Source organism: Falco rusticolus, chromosome 4 (assembly GCF_015220075.1).
Source record: "Falco rusticolus isolate bFalRus1 chromosome 4, bFalRus1.pri, whole genome shotgun sequence".
In the NCBI taxonomy this organism is placed as follows: domain Eukaryota; kingdom Metazoa; phylum Chordata; class Aves; order Falconiformes; family Falconidae; genus Falco; species Falco rusticolus.
This window is the reverse complement of record NC_051190.1, coordinates 21,005,522-21,029,733: the sequence shown is the minus strand read 5'-3', so window position 1 is coordinate 21,029,733 and position 24,212 is coordinate 21,005,522. Positions and strand designations below refer to the sequence as shown.

Genomic DNA, 24,212 nt, shown 5'->3' with positions numbered 1-24,212 from the left:
AATAACCCATATTGCTTCAGCACTCTGAGCTAACTTTTTGTGAATGTAATTGGGTATCAGTGAATTTATTACCCATCTGCATTTTGATCTAACAGATACACACATTCTAATTCCAAAATAATTAATGATAGATCTCTAAATGCCAAAATGTGATGTTTCGCATCATATCATACTGAGTATAGCAATGAAACTCTAACTTCAGATTTACATCATACTAACTGCATTCAATACCAAACAAAAATATCCCCTAAAGATTCTAGACCAGAAGTTCAAGCTGCAGTGCAGGAAAATTGCTCATAATTGATGCATTCTGGATGGCATTCAATGGAGCTTCACTAATTTACACTTTTGGCTACAGATGAACACAGATTTATCAACAAATTGTGGCGATACGTGCAAAGGTACAGTAGTCTGAATAGGTACAGGGGCTATAAATACACCAATGTGTGAGCTGTATTAATAATGTAATATTTTAATTTTTAAAAAGTAACTGCTAGAATTACTAACTGTGGATGACTACAGTGGCTTTACAGAAAGATTTTTCTGAAGACTTTTGTGCTATTGTGCATGATGTAGACAAGATAAAGGAAGCCTTTTCATTTGTGCAGGTGATTTGTTTTATGTCATGAACTTGGTCATGTCCTTCAGATACAGAACTATTGTGGAACAGACATCTAATTACGGAGACAAATACCCACAATGAAGTTAGAGGGATGTGTCTTTATGATGTATAGTAATCCTGACGTGCACTCTTCTCAATGAAATTTCATTATTTTTGTGTGTTACTAGGCAAGATGAATAAATAATAATGAACCTTTTCCAATCTACTGCACAAGCATTTTGTTCACTGTAATTTCAGTTATAAGTGAGACCTAGATTCGATGACAGATACTGTTTGCTGCATTGTACTGTTGTAATATTCATTTGGCACTGTTGCCAAACTGACTGAGGGCTTAATTCAATAATTTACAATACGGGAAAAGATAACAGCTATATCATTTAATATCCTGCCAGTTAAATAAATCCAGCACTTGTTTTTCTGTAACTTTTTTTTTGTGCAAAGTATAACTGTGTTTTATGGTCTAAGGAGGATGGTTATTAATAAAGCTTAGATAATTTTTGCCACTGCTGGTGTTGATCAGCTCTGGATTTTGGTGTGATGACCCCAAAACTCCATTGCACTATTGATAGATGCTCTGTAGAGACAGGGAGAGGGTGAAACACTAACTTCAATAAGCGTGTGACAATATGGCGAGCAACAGTTCTGCTTATACTCAAAATGGGGGGGAAGGGGGGGAAGGTATTTGTGAAAATTTCTTCAAGCCTTTAAGCTCCATTTCAGACCCTCTTCAGTCTTTTCATTAAGCATCTTGCTTTGCAGCCCTATGCTCCCATCCAGTGACTCTGGAGATGGTGGGAGAAAAAAGGGAATTGCTCCATCGCCTCTTTCCTCTAGATCCTGAACAAGCCTAGGGGAAGGAATAGCTCTGTCTCTCTTTTCTCCCTTTTTATATGTTAGGATAAACCATCTGCATGGTTTCAAGGAGTTAGACTGAAATGCCTTATTCTTCCACCCCCCTGTTCTTGGCTAGCCTGCAGTATCTGGGACAACCAAGCCTTTTAATCTTCAACTTTGTTTACACAAATCTTTACAGTCTTTCATGGCACCCCTCTTCCAGCCCCATGGCAGAAAGACTTGGGGAATCTGTTGGAAAAATACCAATCAAATACAACTGAATTTACTAGGACACTTTTTTATTTTATTATTTCCCCACTGTGACTAATTTCACTATAGAAAAAATGCAGTGGCCTGATGAATGCTAAATTCAGCTAGCGTTTTTATAGCCGGTAGTAGATACAGTTTTGTGCTTCATCTTTTTTTTTCTTTTTCTATGCAGAGACTGTGAGCCAAAGTGCTTTGAAGTCAGTGAAAACCTTTCATAAACTTCAATGGGCAATGGATCAAGACCTACTGAGCAAAATATAAGCAACTCTTTTTTTTTTTTTTTTTTTTTTTTTTTTTAAGTCTTCTCTGTGTGTGAAATACTGTGCTGTGTAACATGTATTTGGCCTATACTTATGTGTGTATACAAATGTATAGAGCATATACATCCTTACCAGCAATTACACACGTGTGTGCACCCATGCCCTGTAGGGAAAGAGGGAAGAGATATGCTAAGAACATCTCTTTTCTATTTATATTGACTGTATACTATGTCATAAATTATAATTGGTACACTAAACACTTGGTGTTTGAAAACTGTGCCAGTTCAGTGTGAAATAGCTACTGGATGTTGATGACAGCTGCATTGTTTTCAGGCAGATACTTAGTACCATAGATCCAGTCACACTGGAAGAAAAAAGAAATTACAAAAAAGGCTAGTTTGCAAAGAGTTTGAAGATACTAAAGCAAACAACGATTCTTTTTTTGTCTCCAGAGGGCACACTTTGTAATTCCCATTTATGTTTCAACAGGAAACATGTTGTAATGTGAAGTAGTATTTTGGTTTTTACAGTGTTATGAGTCCCAGACCTTGTAGAAAGCTAGATACAATCACCATTATAGGGTACTTAAATTGCAGGTGGATGTTCAAACTCTGTGTACATGTTATTTAAATTTTGGTTATTTACTTTGAATAACTGGAATGAAATGGCTTATTCATAGATGCTTGCTTTCCCCACTAGGGCTTAAATAACAGGCATGAATAAAGCGAGTTAAACTAGCTGTAAGAACCTGACATTAGAAATCATAGAATCATGGAATGGTTTGGTTGGAAGGAACCTTAAAGATCATCTAGTTGCATGTAGTTAGAAAGATTTATATTCTGGAATAACTTGTAGAAATAGCGCAGATCATGAAGATAATAGAAAATTGTAAGGAGAAAATAGTCCAAATAACTACCATGGCAAAATGCCTTAGGACATAAGAAGATCTAATACAGAAATTTCAGGCTGCCACCTACTTCTTGCTTTCAGATGATTGATAACTTGGAAATAAAATCTTGGAAAATAAATCTTCGTAAGCAATGATCCAGGCAAGATTATAGATGTCTTTATATTCTTACACATAATTGAAGGAGGAACACAAGAGATATTTATAACATTTTAAACCGAAGGCAAACCCTAATTTAAAATAGATTACTCTATCAGCTTATTATTGAAATATTTATTGTATTGATGGACTGATTTACATAGGCTTGTCATCACAGTATTGGCATCCATTTAGTAGATTGACAATAAGTTTGGAACTTAAACTTCAACCAAAAAAATGGTCGGTCTTTGCCAAAAATCAGGTACAGTCTATTGCAAAATTGACTGTTGACCAGTGAAGGAACTCAAAGGTCAAGCAGAAACTGCTCTTCACTTTCCCTATTAGCCCTTTGTATTGCCATGCAAATAGAGAACTGCGTACACTTCTCTAGTCCCAGGGGATTTTGCTTGGTTGTGTCTACCTGCCCGACCAGACAAATCATCCCAATTCAACTCTGCTTTGGACACTGCATGTAGGGTAGAAGTAGAGGACTATGCAATATAGGATTCAAGCAATATACCGTCCCTGTTCTTCTGGTCGTCTTTAGGTGTCTACTTTTGGCTGACTGTCATGTAATCAGTTGGATGCACCTTTAGCCTGAGCCAGGGTGGCTGTTTTGATGAGATGTACTTTCTTGTGCAGCATCACCTGCAGATCTGACTCACCCTTAGAATATTTATGTTTAATTATTATTTTGGCACCCTGGCAAAAAAAATCATGGCTATCATAAGCAGCAGAAGGGAAACAGTGATTTAAACAGTCTGTATCTCAGAAAAATCTGGCTGGGATTTCATGGAACATGGCTTTACCATTAGACACCTACTGCATTTCAGAAACCTACCAAAGACAGTGAGGTGCAGTAACTCCCCGTGAAAGTCCATCATAATCCTCCATTGCAGAAAATATTAGGCAACCAAAATATAATTAGTATTGTATATCTTTTTATTGTGTCAAGCATGGAAAGCTCCCAGGCACTTTTAAAATAAGTAGAATAAACAGAGATAAATGAAACTGAACTCTGTTAAATATCATCAACTAAGATCTGCTTTATTACTGGCAATTAAACAGGGAAAGTCAAAACACAAGCTATCATTATCAGTCATTGATTAAAAACCAGTTAGAACATTGCATTTCGAACTAACCTACAGCTTTGCTCGTTATGCATTTCAGCATGGGCAACAGCACAATATTTCAGAAATAATTAGGAACACAGCATAAGCAATCAGTGCTAATGTTCTTGAATAAAATTGCCAAAGCAAATGATTATAGATCAGCCAAAAGACACTATTTGAAGCCATCATCTTTTGTGACTATTTAATATCTTCATGATGATCTTTTTCTGAGCAAACACAAATGAAGTGAAAGTTTTTTCAGTAATGGTATCCTAAAATTTAGCAGAAGCCACAAACATAACTTTGTAAATGCTAATTTTTTTGGAAAATAACTGCTAGCAATTGAGTTGCTAGGACAATTTTGTCTCTAGTCTGTTTTAAAGAAGCTAATACCAACATTTCTGATATGCAGCAAGCTGGGATTGTCTCACTGTCAAATTACTGTTCTTTTCCATTCAAGTAAAAAATGACCTTTATCTGATCTATTCTCAAAAAAATGACAGCATAAATAGCAAAACAAAACCCATCTGAAAGGAGAAGAAGAAGAAAAGAAAAAAAAAAAAATAAAAGCAGGCTGACTGCACTGAGATTCTGCTTCTGAGCAGAGGCAGCACGGTAAGGGTTCGGCAGGCAGGGCTAACCTGGCCATGGCAGGGCTCGGAGCCCGGTGTATGCAAAGTGGGAACGATGCTGGCTGTGTCAGCAGGCTGAAAAACTTGGGGAACATTGGAAAAGTGGAGAGACCTACCATTATACCTGTAAGGCAGTCCCTTTCCCCTTCTGATGTTGATGTTTGACATTTTAACGCTGTGCTGCTACAAACAGCAGTCGTCCAAAACACAGTTTTCTTCGGGTGTCCCTGTTAATTCTCCTTGGGGCGCTCGCTCCAGAGAAGAGCTGGCGGAGCGTGGGATGATCTCCCACTTGGGGAGATTTTGTATGATTTGTCCTTTTGCGTCTCTTGTGCATATGTTTCCAGAGGGAAACCAGAACCAGAAATGCTTTTCAAAAGCAGATAGGAAAATGCTCACCTCTCTGGTACCTGCTCAACTACCAGTGCCACTTTAGCTGTCTGGTATCTCATCACCCTCTTAGCTGCTTCCTTTTATCTCTCCTTTCATTATTTGTTGTAATCTGCCAATTTTTAGTAACAGGAATGATTTATTAACAAAAAAAGATTTCTGTTTTCATCCAGATCTTAAAAGCTGTAATTTCAAATCAAGTCTTTGCCAAGGTTACCTTCAAAATCATTTTGTGAAATCATTCTTCTAGCTGGGATTTACACTGATCCCTCTATGCTACTGTATTAATGCTTAGGGCACACTTTCGTTTCCACCCTTGCCCATTATTTCACTTAAACTCCTTGTTTTTTAACAAGCTCATAAAAATTAATTTAAGCCTTATGCCTTCTCCCCACCTGGAGACCTTGCAGAAAGGACAGTATGAGTGCAGGCAGAACTGAGTCCAGGCTTAGAACCTCCTCATGCTTCTCCCTGTCAACTGAGCTCTCTGAGATTTTGTACAATTTCTCTGCTTCGGCTGGAAACAGAAATAGAGATCAGGAAATCTACATTCTGAGTAGCCTGATGGGAGCTTTAGTGTACAGACAATAATGAAATGCAGGGAAAACATTTCATATGTATTACTTTTCAGTAATTTTTCTCTAATCCAAAAATCACAAAAATGCTGTAATTCTCAGGAATCTTGCATACTTGGATTGCATATTTTTCCTGGCTACAGTAGGAATTGATAACAGGCTGCTAAATTACTGCTTAATAAACCAATAAATGAGTGCCATCTAAGATAACGGGGCATTAAATGATGACTATTCAGGGGAAAAGTAGAAGTACAGAAAGAATGGCAAGAGGACTCTGCATAGAGGGAAATTGGATTAGTCATCTCATCTATGCCAGTGGTGAAATTTGAACTGAAGCAGATTTGAAAGGGGAAGTGGACTGATGCCATAATGTGCCAAAGGAAGAATTACGCTCAGTGCGGGAGCTACTTCTCATCGCAGCGAACGTGTGCTGGGGCAAAGAGTATTTCAATTATGCGGATAATGTAAGCAGTAAAATGTAATAAATGCAAAGCCCAAATAAAATAAAATGCAAAGCCAAAATCCAAAAGGCACTAAATGACACAGATGACACAGATGATATTATAAATAAAAAAAATAAGAAGAGGTAGTCGGTGGGAAATTCCGGGTTGTAATGTCAAAAGTCCAGGTGTTAACACTTGAATTCAGGCTTTTGATCCCCTGATTTCAGTGGGGTTTAGGTATTTCAGTACATGTCCTTCCCATAAGGGTTGGGGCCATGATCAAAACCAGTGGGAAGGCACCATAAAGCTCTATGAGAGACTGCTTTGTTTCAGTCCATGCATCACAGCCTGGTGTCATCCATCTACAGGCAAGGTTGTCCCAGAAGGCTGAGAACATATTTGCTTGACTTGTAGTAGTTGGAAAATTGTATCATCTTGAGTGATACTTAATGTGTCTGCTGTGTAGTATCACCAGTAGAGTTATGACAAACAGTCTGAAGGCCATATTTCTGGGGAATGACATAATCAATGATAGATTCTGGTCTAATTTAGGTAGGTTTAGAGTTCAGAGTTTTAAAGGAGAGAAAGTAGGGTATTACATGTTTCCTCTCCTCAATAATTGTATCCGACTGAATTTACAACACATCTTGTTTTAACGCATTTATTTTCTGCATGCTAGCATTTTCACGTATCTATTATCTTGAAGACTATATGGACATTTTAGTAAAATGTCAGTGCAGTATACATATTGTTGGTTTATTATTTTGACTTGCAGTAAATGTCCAGCTTTTGGCTGACAGAAGTGCTCTTTTCTCAACTTCTCCCTGTAAATTAGTTACGTATATGCACAGTGTAGTATTTTACACATATCAGACTGTGACATAAAATCTTGATTCAAATTAGGTCTCCTTAAAATATATATGTGAATTTCAGTTGAGTTTTCAAACCGTGTGGTTTAGGTTTTTAGCCAAAACTGTAAAACCAACTTACTTTAAGGCATGAAAGGTGAATCAGGCTCAATTTGGTTCACAGGATTTCATTCTTATCCATACAATTTTTAGATGCTTACCTTCCAGGTCAATCTTGTAAAGTAAAACACACTTACATTTTTAAAAAATTAAGGACCTAGATATTTAATTTGTGAAGAAATTAAATTCAAATCTTCAAAACTTTTGATCTGCAGCTATCTGTCCCTGGAGGTGTTGAAAAATTGTAGACATGCAGGTTATTTATATGAAAGCTTACCCAGCTCCTAAAGTTGTACTTCTGTAGGTCTCCAGAAATTATCAATTTAAACCTTATGTTATAGAAAGTCTTGAAAATAGGTATGGAAACAAAAATGAACACGGAATCCAGATAAACTTCCTGTGGCTTCAGATTTTATAAGGGGTGCTTATTTATGATTTGTTATAAAAGGAATCTTCCAAGAGCAATAATAAAACCAGGTTTGTTGTTTGCTTTCTGTACTTTCCAACGTGTTTTAATAACATGGAGGTATGCCTGGTCCCTAGAGCTCTCTGTGCACTTTTAGTGTTATATGAGTATTCTTAGACTCTCTAAAGAGAAGACATTACTGTTACCAGTCAGCAAACCTTGCAAGTCAGTGGTATCACTGGGAATAAAAACTATTTCAGTTTGTAATCAGCTTGATATGGTATTAAGGAGATGTACCTTTCTTCAGTGCAAATTTGTAGTGTACATATGCACGACCATTTTAATTGCAACACCTTACACAGTTTGGTATACTGTCAACTTATCTTCAGGAGAGGCTGGGGGTTAATTTAGTGAAAAAAATGAATGTAGACTAATTAGAAGATGACAAGTTATAGCTGATAAGGTCACTTGTCAGGCAAATATGAATTCAGTATCTATTGCATAAATGACTACATTTTCTCTGGCCTAGAGCAAACTATTTGTGTTTTGCAAAACCACAAATGTTAACAAGAAAGACGCAGAAAAAACTGTTTTATTTCTACTATATTCAGTGTAAACCTGGATAAATCTAATTAGAAGTAGTAGTTGGAAGTATAATGTTATATTCTGATTAGGATAATGCATATCATCCATGATTTCAGTAGCTTTAGACTGATGTGACTGAAATATGATTCTGATTAATGTTCAACAAGATGTTACTAGAGTTAACCCCTGCAGGTTTTTTCACATTGTCTGTACTAGTATGCGTTTTTTTTAAAGCTATAGGAAAAGCAATCATCAAAAACTGCTTGGCATAAGTGTGTGAAGTGAGACAATACTAGAGGATGAAGAAATTACATTACATAAATCACTTTCGTGTTGGTGGGAAGGCCATCTAAGCACACAAGTCAAAGTTTGGGTAGATTTTACTCTAAATTTCAAAGTTATTTTCCAGGGTGAGTTCAGGGCGCAGTCTGAGGTGGGGGCTGTACTGCGGGTTGGGAGGAGTGGCAGCCTGGATATCTGTTGGGGCAATGAAACAATATAAACAAAAATCTGTCCAAAAGCACACAGCAATTCAGCAAAAGGGAAGCTGATTCCAAAGAACAGTGTTCTCTAGTTTTATAACATACTTCTCTTTTCCGAGACAATTCTCCCAAATGATAATGAGCTTTGTGTCTTCTTTTAAGGAAATCCAGTGCCAAACAATGTACCCATACACAGATCAATGCATACAAATATTGCTTTTGCAAAATATTTTTTTGATTTTATTTATATATATATATATAAAATTTAAAAAAAAAAAAAATTGTTAAATTGCGCATGAGAAAGCTTTGTAATGATGCTGAAGTGCCTGTTTCAGAGAGCCTTCCTCCATAAGGTACATGGCTGCTGATAGAGTGGGGAGGGGATAGAAAAAAGAGCATCTCCCACATGGGCTGGATAAAAGAAAGGTGAAGCTCCTAACAGAGCGAGGTACCCTTGGCTATTGAACCCTCCTTTCCCTCTCCTGCTGCTAGCCTGCCCCTAAGAAGCCCTCTCGGTGGGCGGGCACTGGCAGCAAAACAAGGGCTTGGGGTGACATTTCCAGCAAGTGAGGTGTGACTTCAGTCCTGTCTGCGTATGCTTGTAACACCACCAGTACCTGCAACTTTCTTGGTATTGTCTGCTTAAGTCAGAAATGCAGATGGACTAATGAAGATAGAGAGATCAAATTTTAGCTAACTGTGGCCCTGGTGCATGCACGTAAAGTACATGTGTGTGCACACCTGTGCACAGAACAGCGCCAGCATAACAATTTCAATATGAATATCTGCTACTTTTTTCATACTTTCTTACACTCCACTAGAATATCTACAGAATGGATTGCACAGAATTAGTGTTTCTGATTTTCCTGGATCTGTGTAAAATGTTTGCAGTTTATAGAATATGTCAGATGCCTGATCATGAAAAGAGAATCATACTCCAGGCACCATCAGTAAGCCCCCTAGCTATTACGAGGCTTTCACTAATGACTCAAGAATGACCTTTTTGTGTCTTCTGTTTGTTTGGGAGTAAAAGTGAGTAGGGTTCCCAGGCAAATAATGAAGTGACTTTGCTTATTCAGAGAAAATAGTATCCCAAGAAACAGTATGACAGATGTGATCTTACAGATGTTTTGTGAAGAGAAGACATTTTAAAGCTATGGTGACTTTCCTTGCTGCTATCTTGAATAGTTGGATTACATCAGTAATCTTTCACTTTTCCCTCAAAACTCTCCTTCTTTTCTGCCCATTTGGAACCATCAAGTATAATTATTCTGTTTCTAAGGACTTCCAGGGCTGCAGTGAAAGGTGCATTTGTCATTACAAAAATACCTTTGTCCACGAGAACTTTTCGTTCCTACCAGCGGCAGCTCGCACCACGGCAAAGCTCACAGGAGTCTTGATTAAAAGACCTGACTTACATAAGTAGAAATGAATGACTTACAGGTAATTATAACAGGCTAAAAAGCAGGAGCATGATGTTTGGAGCTAAACAATGTCACAGATAGTGCCTTAATTAGCAGCAAAAGTGATTTAGCAGAGTAATATTCTAATACCAATTCAATTGCTACAAATTATTAATAACAATAAGCAGAGAATAACCAAGATTCTCTAACAATGAGGTGCAGTATCTGTCAGAGGAAAACATACTACCCCTTTAATAATGAGATTGTAATTAGAATAGAACAATAAAGCATATATTAATATTGAACAAAGGACAAAATACCATGGTATTATGCATGGGGGAAAAAACCCCATCCTATTGCCAAAATTCTAAAACAGTCTTAAAACCAAATATATAAAAGTAAAGTCATAGAGATTAGGATTAAAGACTATAAATTTACCTCTTGCTGCAAACCTGGCAGGACTTTAGACAGCTTCCTCCTTAGGCTGCCCTACTAGGGCAAGGACTGTCACCTCCAGGGGGACATTACACAGACAGAGGGAAGCAGAGAGATCCAGAGAAGTGGGGGCTGCAGGTCTCTGCTGTGTCTAAAGGCTACCTGCACATTCAGAAGTTGCCCTTTTACTTACTCCCCTCTGCTGAAGAAGCCGCAGAGAGCCTTATCTTTGTTTGGATGCTAATTATGATTACTATGCCATCAACTAGAGCAATTACTAACATAAATCCTGAAATGGTAGGTGTGGGGTTTTTCTTCAGTTCCTGAAACCGTGTAATTCCATGAAAATTAAGCTTTACTTCTAACTTTTTTTTTTTTAGCATTTAACCCTAAAGCTTAATGAAAGAATATAGAAAAGGGTAGTCATGGAGGATGAAAAACAAATGCAAAGTAAATAAGAATCTATTTGCATTATTATTTGATGATTCAGGACTATAATCTAGTCTCATAGAAAATCTGTACTTGGCCTGTGATTTTGATTGCTTTTGGAGCTCATAGAGCCAAAACAAGGAAAACTATAGGATCTGAGTGTAATAGGACCAATGAGAAGACTGTTTTACAGATGGTACAGATATAATAGCTTCAGTCAAAGAATGCTTCATCACTATCTCAGATATTTTCATTCATCCAGCCCCAACACATGGCCCCACTAGACTAATCCATCCATATTTTTCTCAAATTACAGATCAGCATGTGTCTCAGAGCTGGCTTCCCATACACACACCAGCAAGCAATTTTAGGGGTAATCACAAGAGTTTCTCTTCCAGATAGTAATGAAAAAATGCCTCACATCCCTAAGAGGTTTATTTTTGTAATGTAGGCACAATAACCACAGCCTAAATAATAATGTGTGGTTTGAAATTACTCTGTGAGCTCAGACTCTGTGACAACCACATTTTCTGTCCCAGCCAAGTGCCAACGATAATAGTAATAAAAAAAATATTTTGTGTATAAATCTTTTCTTTTTGCTGCCAAGAGATTGGAGGAGAAAACGTAACAGATTTTTGAAAACCCCAGTTACAGTGATTGTGGTAGCAAAAGCTTTCCCTGGGAATGTCAAGTAGGTATGAATGCAGTGAATTCCAAGAAGTTTTCAATGTTAATTTCTGCTCAACAAGAAACACACACATAAACAGCGATCAATAGTCGCTAAATGAAAAAGAAGTGGCAAATCAATAACTAAAGACATTTTATTTTCAAGCTTCTGCAAACAATGGAAGGAATGATCAGTCTGTGATTACGTGGAAGTAGCAGATATTGTTTCAGCTCTTAAAAGTTAGTGGGCAAGGTCTTCTGCCCATGTCAGTGTGTGCAGATCTGCTGGATGGGAATATTAAACAGTATGGAAATTGGGTTTTCACTTCTAAATAAAGGATATTTAATAATTTTTTTGTATTTGAAAGGTCTGTTTTCTGAAAAATGATGAAATCCTTTTCATTCTTACCATCTATTTACCTCACTTTTATGCTAGTGGAAAGTTATAGACTACAGCTGGGTTTCCCTCCATTTCACGTAGGACATGTCCATCATTCTCACCATAATAAAATCTGTGTTTTCACATGTCAGTGGTTTGATTGAGGCATTGGTTGTGAAGATGAAAAGATAATGGATTTGACTGTTCAGCCCCAAGGGAATCCACACTGGTAACTGATTACCGTAACACTATGTAGGATCAAGATGCAGGACCCTCAACTCTGAAATAAGGGATCTCAAAATCCAGCCCTGTGGTTTTAGTTTAACATTCATAAACAAAGTACCCCGTTCTAATAGTGACCTCTGCAAAACAATGTCTTCAAAGTCAACTTAAAGGGTAGCTTGTTATAGAAGTGACACATCAAACATAGGCTGTGGGCTTTTCTGAAGGTCTCTAGGTGTGGACAAAATCAATGAATGACACTAAGGTCAGGGAAAGCTGCTGTGCGATGTGGGAGTCTGCAGCAACTGCATGGTTTCAGTTTGTTTTGTGCTCATATGTAACTGATCAGGAGTTTTGAAAGCTGGCTCCCCAACAAATATTGATATTAAATGGAAGAATTATATTCCGTTACATTTTACTGAAAACCGGTATGCTTCAGTAAACTATTTCAGTGACATATTATTGTGCCATCATAAGTTTAATTTTTTTATACTTAAATTTTCTATTGCTGGCAATAGAAAATGCTCAAATTATTTTAAGTGCTTAATCATCTGCTAATTTCAGCTTCTTGGCAGTGATAATAAAGTAAAATTGAAGTATCTTTGAAGCTGTTGCAAACAAAAAAAAAAAAAAAAGAAAAAAACCCCTTGAATGACTTCTAAAGTACCAGGATATTATTTTTCAAAGTTAATAAGCCTTTCATACAGATAGATGAAATGACTTGATATGAAACAGAAAGGAACCATGTAAAAATCAAAGCATTGAAAAAAAAAAAAAGTAAAGTAACTAATTGAAGAGATATTTTTTTAGAAGTTATTTAAATGAGTATAAAAATGGTTTACACCTTTCAGACTATAGAAGAGACATACACCAGAGCCATATAGAAAACATAAAACTCTGGTAATGACTTCCATGAATTCTAGCATGCTCTACTTAACTTCACAAACTGTAAATAACATCTTTCTGACAGCTAAATCAATGCAACCTAAAATTTGAAAGTTCACCCTCGAAGAAGCATCTGAGCTCTAACCTGTTTTTCACCATATGTCTGTGCACTCAAAGGAATTAAAAAAACCCACATTTTTCTTGAAAGTAAAGTATAATAAGGAAGACTTTTCTATGATGTGAGTCTAGCCCGTGTTATATAATTTTAAATGACTATCATTCCTGGTACCCAGCAGGTCAGTTTGATGTGGTATGGTATACTTTGGAAACATGGCAGTATTGCACTCTGTGGCCCACTCAGAATAATGACAGCTTTGGGGTGGGTTTATGTCTGTTTAGTGAAAAGCTGCAAAACCCTTTACAGTCACTAAATATAATAGGTGAGGCTTTCAGAAGTACTGAGCTTTGCCTTAACTCTTCCCTTTTCAAAGGAAGTGGTAAAGACTGCCATTGCAATCTGTGGAGGCATAAAAATTCTGATGCTAAGTCCTTCTCACCGTCACACCAGCTAATTGCTACTAATGTAGGTTGTCACTTCTTTATTGAAGTTATTATCATTGCTGCATTGTCATTTCTTTCTGCATGGGCTTCATTATCATAGCAGCCGAAGACACAAACTGGTGTGAATACATCCCTCTTTGAATGGAGTAGCGAAGGAAATAGTTATCTTAAACTCGTGGTGCTTTGTAACATCCTCTCTTCAAGCAGCCAGCAAGTGGTAGAGCCAGAAATTGCTCACAGGCTTCCTGAGCACCAGTCTTCTCTGTCACGGGAGGCTTCATCCTTTATGTTGCCTTGCACTGAGGACAGAGAGCCACATTTCTTACATGCTGGCTTATTTTGTCTGGATTTTTGCCCTTGAGTTAGAAACAGTTTGTGGTTCTGATAAGAGACAGGAAATGGAAGTATTGGAGTTGCTTATTCTCATTCTTAAAATTACGTGCAGACGGACCAGCTCAGTGTAAGCCCTTCCAGAAATGAACAGGGGCAAGCAGCTCACTGTGCCACTCACCTGCTCTCCATTTTAAGGCAATGTTTGGGATAACATTTTCTAAATGCGATATCTGCAGAACTGGGTGATGGATTAGAGAAATACCTTATTTTCCCTTCCTATCTATGCTGTCTTTTTCCTCTATCTTGCACGTCTTCTCATGTCTTTTTTAATAATGGTATTTTTCCTAATACAAAAAGTATTAGGTCCTGGGTTTGTATCTAAGAATATGTGTGGCAGTTCCCAGAATTTTTAGCCAGGATGTTGCTGACCCATGTCAGACCCAGGCAACTGATCCATTGCATGTAAGGGGAAAGCAAATGAGGTACCAGAAGAAAATGAGAGTGAAGGTCACACCTGAGACACCTTCTGTCCCATCTCCTGCTGCCCACAGTAGCCTGTGCCGGGGCATCCAGGTGCTGGAGAAGCAGCTTGTTCCATTAGGTAACGCCTCCCTGAGACAGGGTCTTCCTTCAGCATCGGAGGCAGTCAAAGCAGTATCTCCTTGAGCATCCCAGCTGGGTGTGAAGGAGAGTGAAGCTGTGATGCAATTAGTAACATGTTTATGAAGTCTTTTTAAGAGCAGAAATCAGGTAAAACCTGTTAGCATCAAATCAAAGTAACTAAATGATCTCATAGCCCATCCTCTCTAAATACAGTCACAGTCCCTCTTCCTGCATCTTGCCAAGAAATTTGTTGTCTTTGAAATGGCAGGGGAAGGGCTGCCCCTCTCTCTGTGGCTTGCCACCACTCCTTCACCCACCCCAGCACTTCACCTTTGGGGAACTCTCTTTTGCTGGCTTTGTTGTGCCAGAGTATGTTTGTTGTTCACTGATGTTGGGAAATGAGCTGAACCACATGATACCCCATAAAGTGGAAGCAAAGTTTTTCTTTAAATGTCACTCTTTACTCTCCTGAGAAGGTCATTGCGTTACCAGTCACCCTCTCCTGCCAGGTACTAGGAAGTCATTTACACAAATACGGCTTTCAGGGTCACTGTTCCCCAAAGTCATGAACACTTCCATGTTGTCCAAAGGAGACCAAATTATTATAATTCTCTGGCTCATCAGTGAGTCTTCGAATGCCTCTGGTTGTTCAGAGAAGCCTTAACATTTCCAGGCTGGACTAGTTCATCTCCACAGTTCGCTGTTAGAAATAGCAAAGATGTCACTTGTCTTAAAATATATGGTCTGCTGTTCCATTCCTAAAGGTGCTGTTATGCTAACAATAAATCTGCAAGAGACTGCAGGCAGAGTGTGGGATGTGATGTATTCAATATTCATCATGCTGGGACCCAAAGGAGTTTCAGGACACTTTACATCATGAAATTTCTCTCTTTAATTTAGCAGTTTCAAAATGATGGGCCAAAATACAGCCCGGGAGGTTGCAGTTGCATCTTCAATTGAATTTAAGCCAATAAACCAAAGGACTGTGTGAAAAGACAGTTACTGCCTCATTTCCAAAATGAAGGTTCAGACTGGCTGGTTTGGCTTTTAATATTTCTGTTGTCTGTAGCTAATTTTAAGACCATGATAGCTTTTACTGGTATTTTCCTTCTTCCTCGTCTTCAACCCTGGAAAAATTGTTTGCTTCCATGATGGGGCCAAGACCATCAGCAGAGCAAAGGATAGTTGCAAAGGCCATCTCCATATAGAAGACTACATGTATTTATTTGAAGGGCAGAAGCCACCAGGAATCAGATGAAAGAAGGGTCACGAGAGCCTTTAGAAATGGGAAGGGCACAGAAAATTTGGATAAGCTGTCCAGGAGGAAGACGGAAACTGCAGAAATAATGAGAGGATAGTTTTCCTCCTCTTCCTGGACAGTGAAGAGCCTCAGAGAATTGAAAGAAGGAAGCAGGGAAGCTCAAATATTTGCAGTGAAACTGGTGCCAAAGTGGGACTGTACATAACCTGCTGTGTAGGGCGCTACCAACAGACTTACTTGTTCCCCCAGGATCATACACTTAGGTCAGCCATTCAGAAAATCAAGCTGCGCTGGTTTCTCTTCTTGGCTAAAATCTGCAACCTGTGTTTATCCTGTATTCCTAAACTGGGTAATAGAAAAGGGTGGCAGAATGGCTTTTGCAATGTATTTATAATCAAATTATTCTTTGCATTGCAGCATTGGACAGAATCCATATATGAGGATATGTGAGGAGGAGAGAATGGAGGGACCAGAAAGACAGATAGGTGAGAGGCCCATTGTTGCATAGGCAACCTGCTGCAGAGCCAGGGTCTTCCAGGTATTTCCAAAGAGCAGTCTAAGATGTATCGGATGAATGCTTAAGATAGCTTACTGCCCCAATATGATACTGCTGGCAACCAGCCTTGCACAATATCTCCAGAGGAAGGAGCATGAGCTAGAAGCAGCCATAGGAGGAAAACTCAAGACAGTTTTGGTGTGAAGAAGCAATTATTTTATTTCTCGAGCACATTGGACACATTACTGCTCATATCAGCTTCTCAAAATTCTATCTAGATCTTCAATCCAGAAAACAAGCGCTCTTTCTTAGCGTATTAATACCAAGCAAGGTTTAAATTTAAACAACAATGTAAAGAGATGGTTCTCATGCACCCTTATAACAAGTACACAGAATTTAAAGTAATGATCTCTGAATTTATCTTCATCACCCTTCTTGCCTCTGGTGCTCTGCTTAGATCAGATTATCTCATTTGAATAGCAATGGGTTATGAAAAAAAGTCTAATCTATTCCTTCACTGTGTCACTGTGCATGCATAAATTACTTTATTTTATTTTACTCCCTAAGGCACTTGCAAGAAAACCCCCAAATCCCTTGTTGAGTTGCATAAAAAAGCTCTGCTGGAAAATAAGAGTTGAATGGAATATTACTCTTTCCATGATCTCGCCATATAGAAAGAATACAGAGGGTAGTTTGATTTCTGAGTAATTGAATTACCGTTTTGGGGGGCTAATAATATTTAGCTCTGCTGTACAGCACATTTTATCCTTAGATTTAAAATTCATTTATAGGTCAACTATCATTTTTATTCTATATGTCTGGTAGAACTGAGGTAGAAACAAGGAAGAAATGACTGACCTATGTCATCTAACAACCTGAATTACTTTCCGAGCCCCAGCCCCCATGACTGCTCAGCATCATGACTAGTTCCTAATTTTCCCACTCAGTTCTATTGCTTCTAAATTGATGCAAACCATCCATGTAATAAATCAAAGGAATTTTGCCCATAACTGCAGGTTTGACTATTACCATCAAGCATATTTGAGAATGGAATGGCAATGGAGTTAATTTATACCCAAGTATAAATTAACTTATCTCAGTGAAGTCAGTGGGAGCTTTTGCTGTTCCTTTAATTGATGGCAGGATCAGGACAAAGGTGCCGTTGTGCTCTACTCTTAGTACCTGGGAATATGGAACATTTAAATTTTTACCTATTGTTAGGTCTTCAAAAAACTGAACAGGTTAACATAAAAGCGAGCTCCTAGTATCTTTTAACTCAGTTAGCCTAGGATACTGGTCTCATTAAAAGATGATCCTCTAGCAAGAAAGATGAAGATGGTGAAAAGCTTGAAAAATGAAAGCTTTGTGAAAAGACGTGAAGGAAAGTGTTATACGTGGAAATAGGAAACACAGGTGTAAAAATACCTTGTCCATCACCAAGCTGCACTGCTCCTGCAGTGATTCCTATCCCAAGATCATCATCTATTTCACAACTGCTAAAAGCAATCAAGAAATTATAGGGGTATCCTGTACTCTAAAAGATTGGTACAAGTTGTTGACTAGTAGAGATGGCAATGATCTGTGAGAAGTCCCCGAGAGGGCGGATAGGTGCTATGGCAGCGCAGTGGGCAGTTAAAGGGATGACTGGGATCCTGAACAGGTGGTTGCGTTTAATTCAGCATTTCTGGGCCTAAACAAGTGACTGTTTGTTTGAGAACTCTACAAATATTTTAATATGAATACCTTAATATGTTAGCTGTTTGTTACTGAAATGGGCGCTTAGTATTGATGTAAGAGAAAGTGTGATCCCGAGGCTTACATTTTTACCTGGAATCTATTACATAAAATATTATCTAGTTTAATTTAAATCATATTTTAAAATACTACTGAAGTTCGTACTCTGCTTCTGTTTCATCATTTCAAAGAGCTGCTGACTCATACACTACATAATTAATTTAAGTATCATTTGCCGTTACTTTAATACAATTTCCTTGTAAGCACATGAGTAACATCCCAACTATTTAGAGTTCAATACATTAATTATAGACAAAAGTCAGTTATCACTGTTTCTATCACAGACAAGTGTGAAGGGTCAGTTCATCCCCAAATTCATTGTAACCTCAGAGTGTTTGGTTACCATTTGTGTCCATTTTTAGATGAGTCTGTAATGAGTTACATGAGTTAATTCCATTTTTATGGGTTCATGAAGCAGGATTATCAAGTTATATGCTTCAAATTAGAAGAAAGGTTCAAAAAAGGAATGAACTCAGAATACCAAACCCTGACTGCAAGGAATGCCCAGCCGGGCAGAAAAGAACATTTGACCGTATGTTAGCAACCTGTTGATATTTTAATAAAGCACAAGGGATATTCAAGCAGGAGAATGGGGGAAAGCAGTCCTGCTTCCTCCAGCCACACTTTGTCCTCTGAATACAGCCTGAGGACTGACAGGGCGCCTAGCACTTGGTTCAGCGACAAGGTGGGTTGCATGAAGGTCTGTCATGCCAACTGGAGGCAAAGAAGGAACATTTGTGTTTGCTTTGGGCATTAGGCAAGATTTTCTTTCATTTCTGGTATTTATGTTTTGATAGTCCTTATGATTCTTACTTATTTTGGACTTCATAAATGAATGCTTTTATTTGTCTTTAAGTTGAATGTGATTTAAAGACACCTTACCAGTATGGAGGCATTTGGAGGGTATGGTATTACATGTGGAATCTAAAACTTCCATGTACCGTTCTCAGACCCCTCACTAAACTGCTCTGGTTTTTGATCCAGCTCCATGTGCTGGTTTGGGAGTTAGTTTACGCTGTGGCTGAGAAATATCTTTCACATGCATGTTGTTAGCCAAGTAACAATTGTACTTTTTTCTCAGTGTTACAGCTTAGAATATTTTTAAAAGCTATTACCTGGAGTACAGCTTTCTTATGATCTTGAAACGTGTATTCCCGGTTCAAAGGCAGTACCTTTTGTTCCTTAAAATTAAAGCATGTCCTAATGAAAAGCTCCTTAGTCACTTGTTCATGCGAATAAGTACTGTTAGTTTTGGTAATTGCTTCTCCTTTCTAGAAGAATTATGATACTGATATAGGTTTATCAATCACAAACACTAATAGTGGAACATTTTACCTGTGCTGCAGCTCATGAATGGCAGCAGACTTATTAGTTTCCATAGCAACACCATCTCCACTTTCCAAGGTCAAAAATTCCTCCCATCCAATCGGTGGAAAGTATAGTGTGTCTTCCTGTGACTACCTGGATATTCTGTAAAAACAGGAAGAGATATTGAGTAATTAAAATACAGTTTTGAAATAAATACCCCAATTTTCCCTGTATAAAATCATGTTCTACTGCACCATTTGAAGACTCAGACACTCAAAATACAATAAATAGCCTAGATAGGATCGTTCCAGCACAAAAATAATTCCCAAATGACACAAAGCTGGCAACAAGATCAATGAAAAGCATACGCGATGTTTGAGACCCATGCATCAACTCCACGTGTCACAGAGTTCGCTTGCACAGGACTGAGCTTCACCAAGTAAGAAAGCAAAATCTGCCTGTGGTCCAGCCGTCAAACACTGCTGGGTTAGAAGAAAGAGTGCAAAAATGTACTCTTCTTGACTCCTAAACATCCCTCCAACTTCCTGATTTTTCTTGCTCTGTAGTGGTCTGACTTCTGATCCCGGAAAGGATCCTTTGGTGAACGTTTTTTCATATAAGCAGTTATTGATACAAAGTGGTAGATCTCATATGGGAGGAGAGGACAATACAATGTCATAATAGCACGATGGAAAAAAAAAACACAACAGGCCAACAAAATTTTTCGTGTTAAGATTTATTTTTCAGGAATGGAACATTCACCCCTAAGGATTTACCTAACAATTTGCTTTAATTTCCTTTGACATTTCAGTCAACATATGATGAATTAAGCCAGGGAAAAAAGTATCTGTTTGGCCTATACTCCCAAAGAGCAAATGAGTAATTTACTGTTGGGAATCAGTTCATAAAACAGCTGAAACCAGAAATCACTTAATAAAATGGCTTTACAAAATCATAAAATCATTCTAAAACTTCTAAGTGATGAAAATTTTCCACTGAGAAATTACATTTATGATCCACATTTACAGATCCATATTCTCTTCTCACTTGTCTCATTTTTCATACCAGTGTGAAAAGATATCATACAGGGTTGCCCTGAAACTTATTGCTGATGTGAGTGAGAGAGATACTTTTCAGAAAATTAAGAAATTCAGCTCTTTTGGAAGTCATCCCACTTCTGTAGGGGACCTAATTCTGTTCATAGGTTTTTATACATGCCACCTAAAAATTGTAGATGGTCTCAGGGGAGACATATATAAACCTGGTGCACAGTTGCTAGTTGCCATTTCAGGCAGGAAATGATCAAACCTTGAACCCTGACAAGCTTCTAAGTTTATGAAAAAAAGGATGGAAAAAGCAGAGTTTCTTTTAACCTTTTGTGAGGTCCTACTTCACACACATCTGAGGCTTGCTGAAGCAGTTGTGTCATTTAAAAGTATAAATGGCTTGAGCTGTTTAAAAAAAAAAAAAAAGGAAATTGAAGTTTGGATAATTCTGTCATAGCAGAAACAAAGAAAAAGGAGCTGTGTGGTTGTTTTATACATCAGTCCTACCCCAGGCAACAGTAACTGCACCTCAAATATCCTCAACAGATATGTGTCCATCATGCTTCAAAGACCTATGGTGGTATAAGCCTTTTCATAACTTCCTCAGGAAACTCTGACAACATTATTGGCTTCAAAGTTATTCTTAACATTGGCTATAAATGCTTTTATTTGTCTACTATTAACGAATGTGGACATTTCTCTCTATACCTTTGCATGTTTGAAGAACATTGTTAAGTTTTTTATTATTTTTCCCAAGTCATTGTTTTATCCTTTCTTCTCAGTTCTGTCTCCTCTGGATTATTTCAGCATAGCTGACATTTATCTGCAAGCACATTGCCCAGAGCTGGGCAGAGCGATGATGAACAGCCATTTCCTATTTACACATTCCCAAATGAAGATGGCTAATTTTATTAATATATCTCTATACTTGAATTCAGTTCAGGTCCCACTCTTAACCCCTTCTTTAAACCACCTGGCTATAGTGCACTGATTGATCAGTGCATACTGTCTGCATTAACTATTCTACTTAAGTGTGAAACTTTGTACTTTTCCTTGTTGAATTACATCACATTTATTTCACAGCCTTTCTCTTCTTTCTCAGTATTTTATTGAAGGTGATGTACACATGTCTGATATTTAAGACAGAAAAAAAACCCCTTACTTTTTTTTTCTTGTCCTTCCTAAACAAAATGTATTCTTTCAGATCAAAAAGTTGTAATTTTAATTATTTACTAACATTTTGTGTTAATTCCTCCTATATTAATTTTGTGACTTTGACTCCCTACCTTCCCCTGTGACCCAGTTTTAACTTTTTTTCTGACTAGAGGTTGGCAGGAGAGATCTGTTGCCTTCAGGAAGAGTCCTCAAACAGCCAGGACTGGTACATCCAGCAACATCCCTGGGTGGGGAGGCTCAAACTGCTCATTTACCAACAAAGAGGCTTGCTGAGTGCCAAGGTTCCCTCACAGTATTAGTAGGTAACAACTGGTATTTGTCTACAGTTTATCCCCTTTTGGTGAAATTCTTGCAATGGATTTTGTGCATTCCCACATGTTGGCATTTCTGTTTGCATTCACTGTCTGTGGTGGGCATTTTTCTGTGGTTGTTTTTCTTGATGTGGACAGAGAGCATTTCCCAGTGCTGCCTGCTCTAGTCCCACCCAACTGTCTTTCCTCAAGATCTCTCAAACATGTCCTGTTTCTGGACATCGCAGATGCGGTGTGTGAGTTACTTTGTGCAGATCACCTGAAATCCTTTTTAAAGGTGCAAGAGGCAATTAAGGCTCAAAAGAAAAAGAACTTAAACCCTCCAATGTTACTCACATGCTTCCCAGGGGGAATATTCTGAGCAACTAAAAATCACCAATAAAAGCTAATTAACTGACCAGATCCATCCTTTTCCAAGACACTTGCACTTTCTTGCAAGGACAGATCCTTCTGAAAAACTCCCTGCTTTCTATTCTCCTCTCGTTGAGTTATACATGAGTCTTTTGAAACCAAGCAGCAAGTACTTGCTGCTGCCAATATTCTGAATATATGCCCCAAACTCTTTGTATTCTTATAAGGTATTGATCAGTCCTCAGAACTGTAAATCTCCTGCTTCTGAGACTGCAAATTATGGGGCATTATTGTAAATATACACACACACACATACACACACACATTTCCTTTAAGTAACCCAACTGTTTTACTTATTTCACTCTGACAAACACAAGGACCTAACTGGCAAACAGGCACTTAATAATTTTTACAACGTCTTTCCAACAGCAGCTTCCATGGGATTATTTACTGTCAAATTAAATCAAGAATAAATGAAAAAACTGAAATATTTATAGCATAAGAAAAATCTGGTTCAGACTAGAAATCCCAGACTGGCATTAAATCAAGAAATGTAACAAGATAAATTGTGCCATCATACTCTTTGTTTTTTGGATGTAACACTATCACTTATTCTAATTGTTATGCCACAGTTTGAACAGTCGGTCTAGATAGATAGATGGAAAACAAAGTATGTTAAATATGATCATGGGGGAAACATTACATTTTCCCCTAAAAATACTGATTGTGTGTCCATTTGTCAACAGCATGTAATTTATACAAATATGTTTGTTACAGAAGTAGTCAGCATCATTTTTTGTTGTTTTCCCATTACAGAAAACAAGTCTGTAGAAAAGGACTCAAGCCTCAGATATTTTCAAGCTGTTGCTTTTTCTTCTTATCTGTGGGGGAATGGAAGATATCTATTCCTGAGACATCTAAATGTGACGTGTGGGATCTGCAGGGGTAGTATATATGAGACAAACAGATAGAAATACTGTGGTGGAGGAAAGGTGTCTGAAACAAGTCTGGGGGAAAGATGCTGGTCAGCTCTGGCTCTGCATGCAGCAACAGGCAAGCCACTGCCCGGATGGGCTGTGCAGCACCCGCTGCTCATTGCAAATAGTCTGAGTAATAGTACTGGAAAGAAAGTACACAGAAGTGTTGCTTTCATCAAACATTTCTTTCTGGGTATCTGCAATATCAAAAATTTAAGTGTAATCATGGGATACAAGTAGATGCATTGACCTAGTGGCATTGCACTTAGCATGTAGAGGGAAAGTTTTTTCAATCGTGTATCTGAAGCATGCAGTTGTATTGCTGTTTTCCTTTGGCGATGGAATTTAGAAGGACATACGTTATAGATTTATTTTTTAATTAGAATGGCCTGATGTATATTTAGTGCATTAACAGAAGAGCCAATATTTTATTTTTTACTGAGCTGAGGCTCAGCCTGGTGTCCAGGCTTTGGGTTTCAAGACCTATACTTTCTTCATCTTCTTATTATTTAGGTAACAAACCACTTACAAGATCAAGTCAGTGACAAAGGAGAAAATGCACTTCTAGTGTCATCTGAGTTTTCATGAAAATATGCACCAGTTCACATTTCTGCCACAACTGTCTGTTAGTTTTGTAAAAGCAAGAAAAGTTGGTTCAGGTGGTGAACTGACATCTTTCTGAGGTAAAAGTTGTCAGGCAGCAGGAATGATGAGATTTTGCTCTTAGCTAAATTCAAGCAAATTGACATTTTTACCCATGGCAAAATGTAGCTCTGTTTGCAGAAATAGCAACTTTTTGACCTGGTGAAAGAAACAGTGTGTAACAACAGGGATTTGGAGCTAAATTCCACAGTTGTGCTGGCAGAGGGGATTCACTGCAGGGCTGGTGTATTAGTGTAACCACCTATAGAAAGAGATCTGTTGAATGCATATAGGAGGAAAGGAATAAAAA

General features: G+C 37.9%; 1 protein-coding gene across 4 annotated transcripts in view; it reads right to left on the bottom strand.

Moving 5' to 3' along the window:
- Window positions 1-24,212, bottom strand: part of LOC119147583 (contactin-6-like) — a 149,197-nt gene that overhangs the window by 98,487 nt on the left and 26,498 nt on the right. For all 4 annotated transcript variants that reach the window (XR_005104083.1, XM_037386804.1, XM_037386805.1 and 1 more), the window contains exon 2: window positions 19,427-19,561. Coding sequence is in view for 3 of the 4 variants with exons in the window: in XM_037386804.1 (XP_037242701.1) it covers window positions 19,427-19,481 (55 nt within the window). In the remaining variant the exon portion in view is untranslated. The remainder of the gene's footprint in view (window positions 1-19,426; window positions 19,562-24,212) is intronic.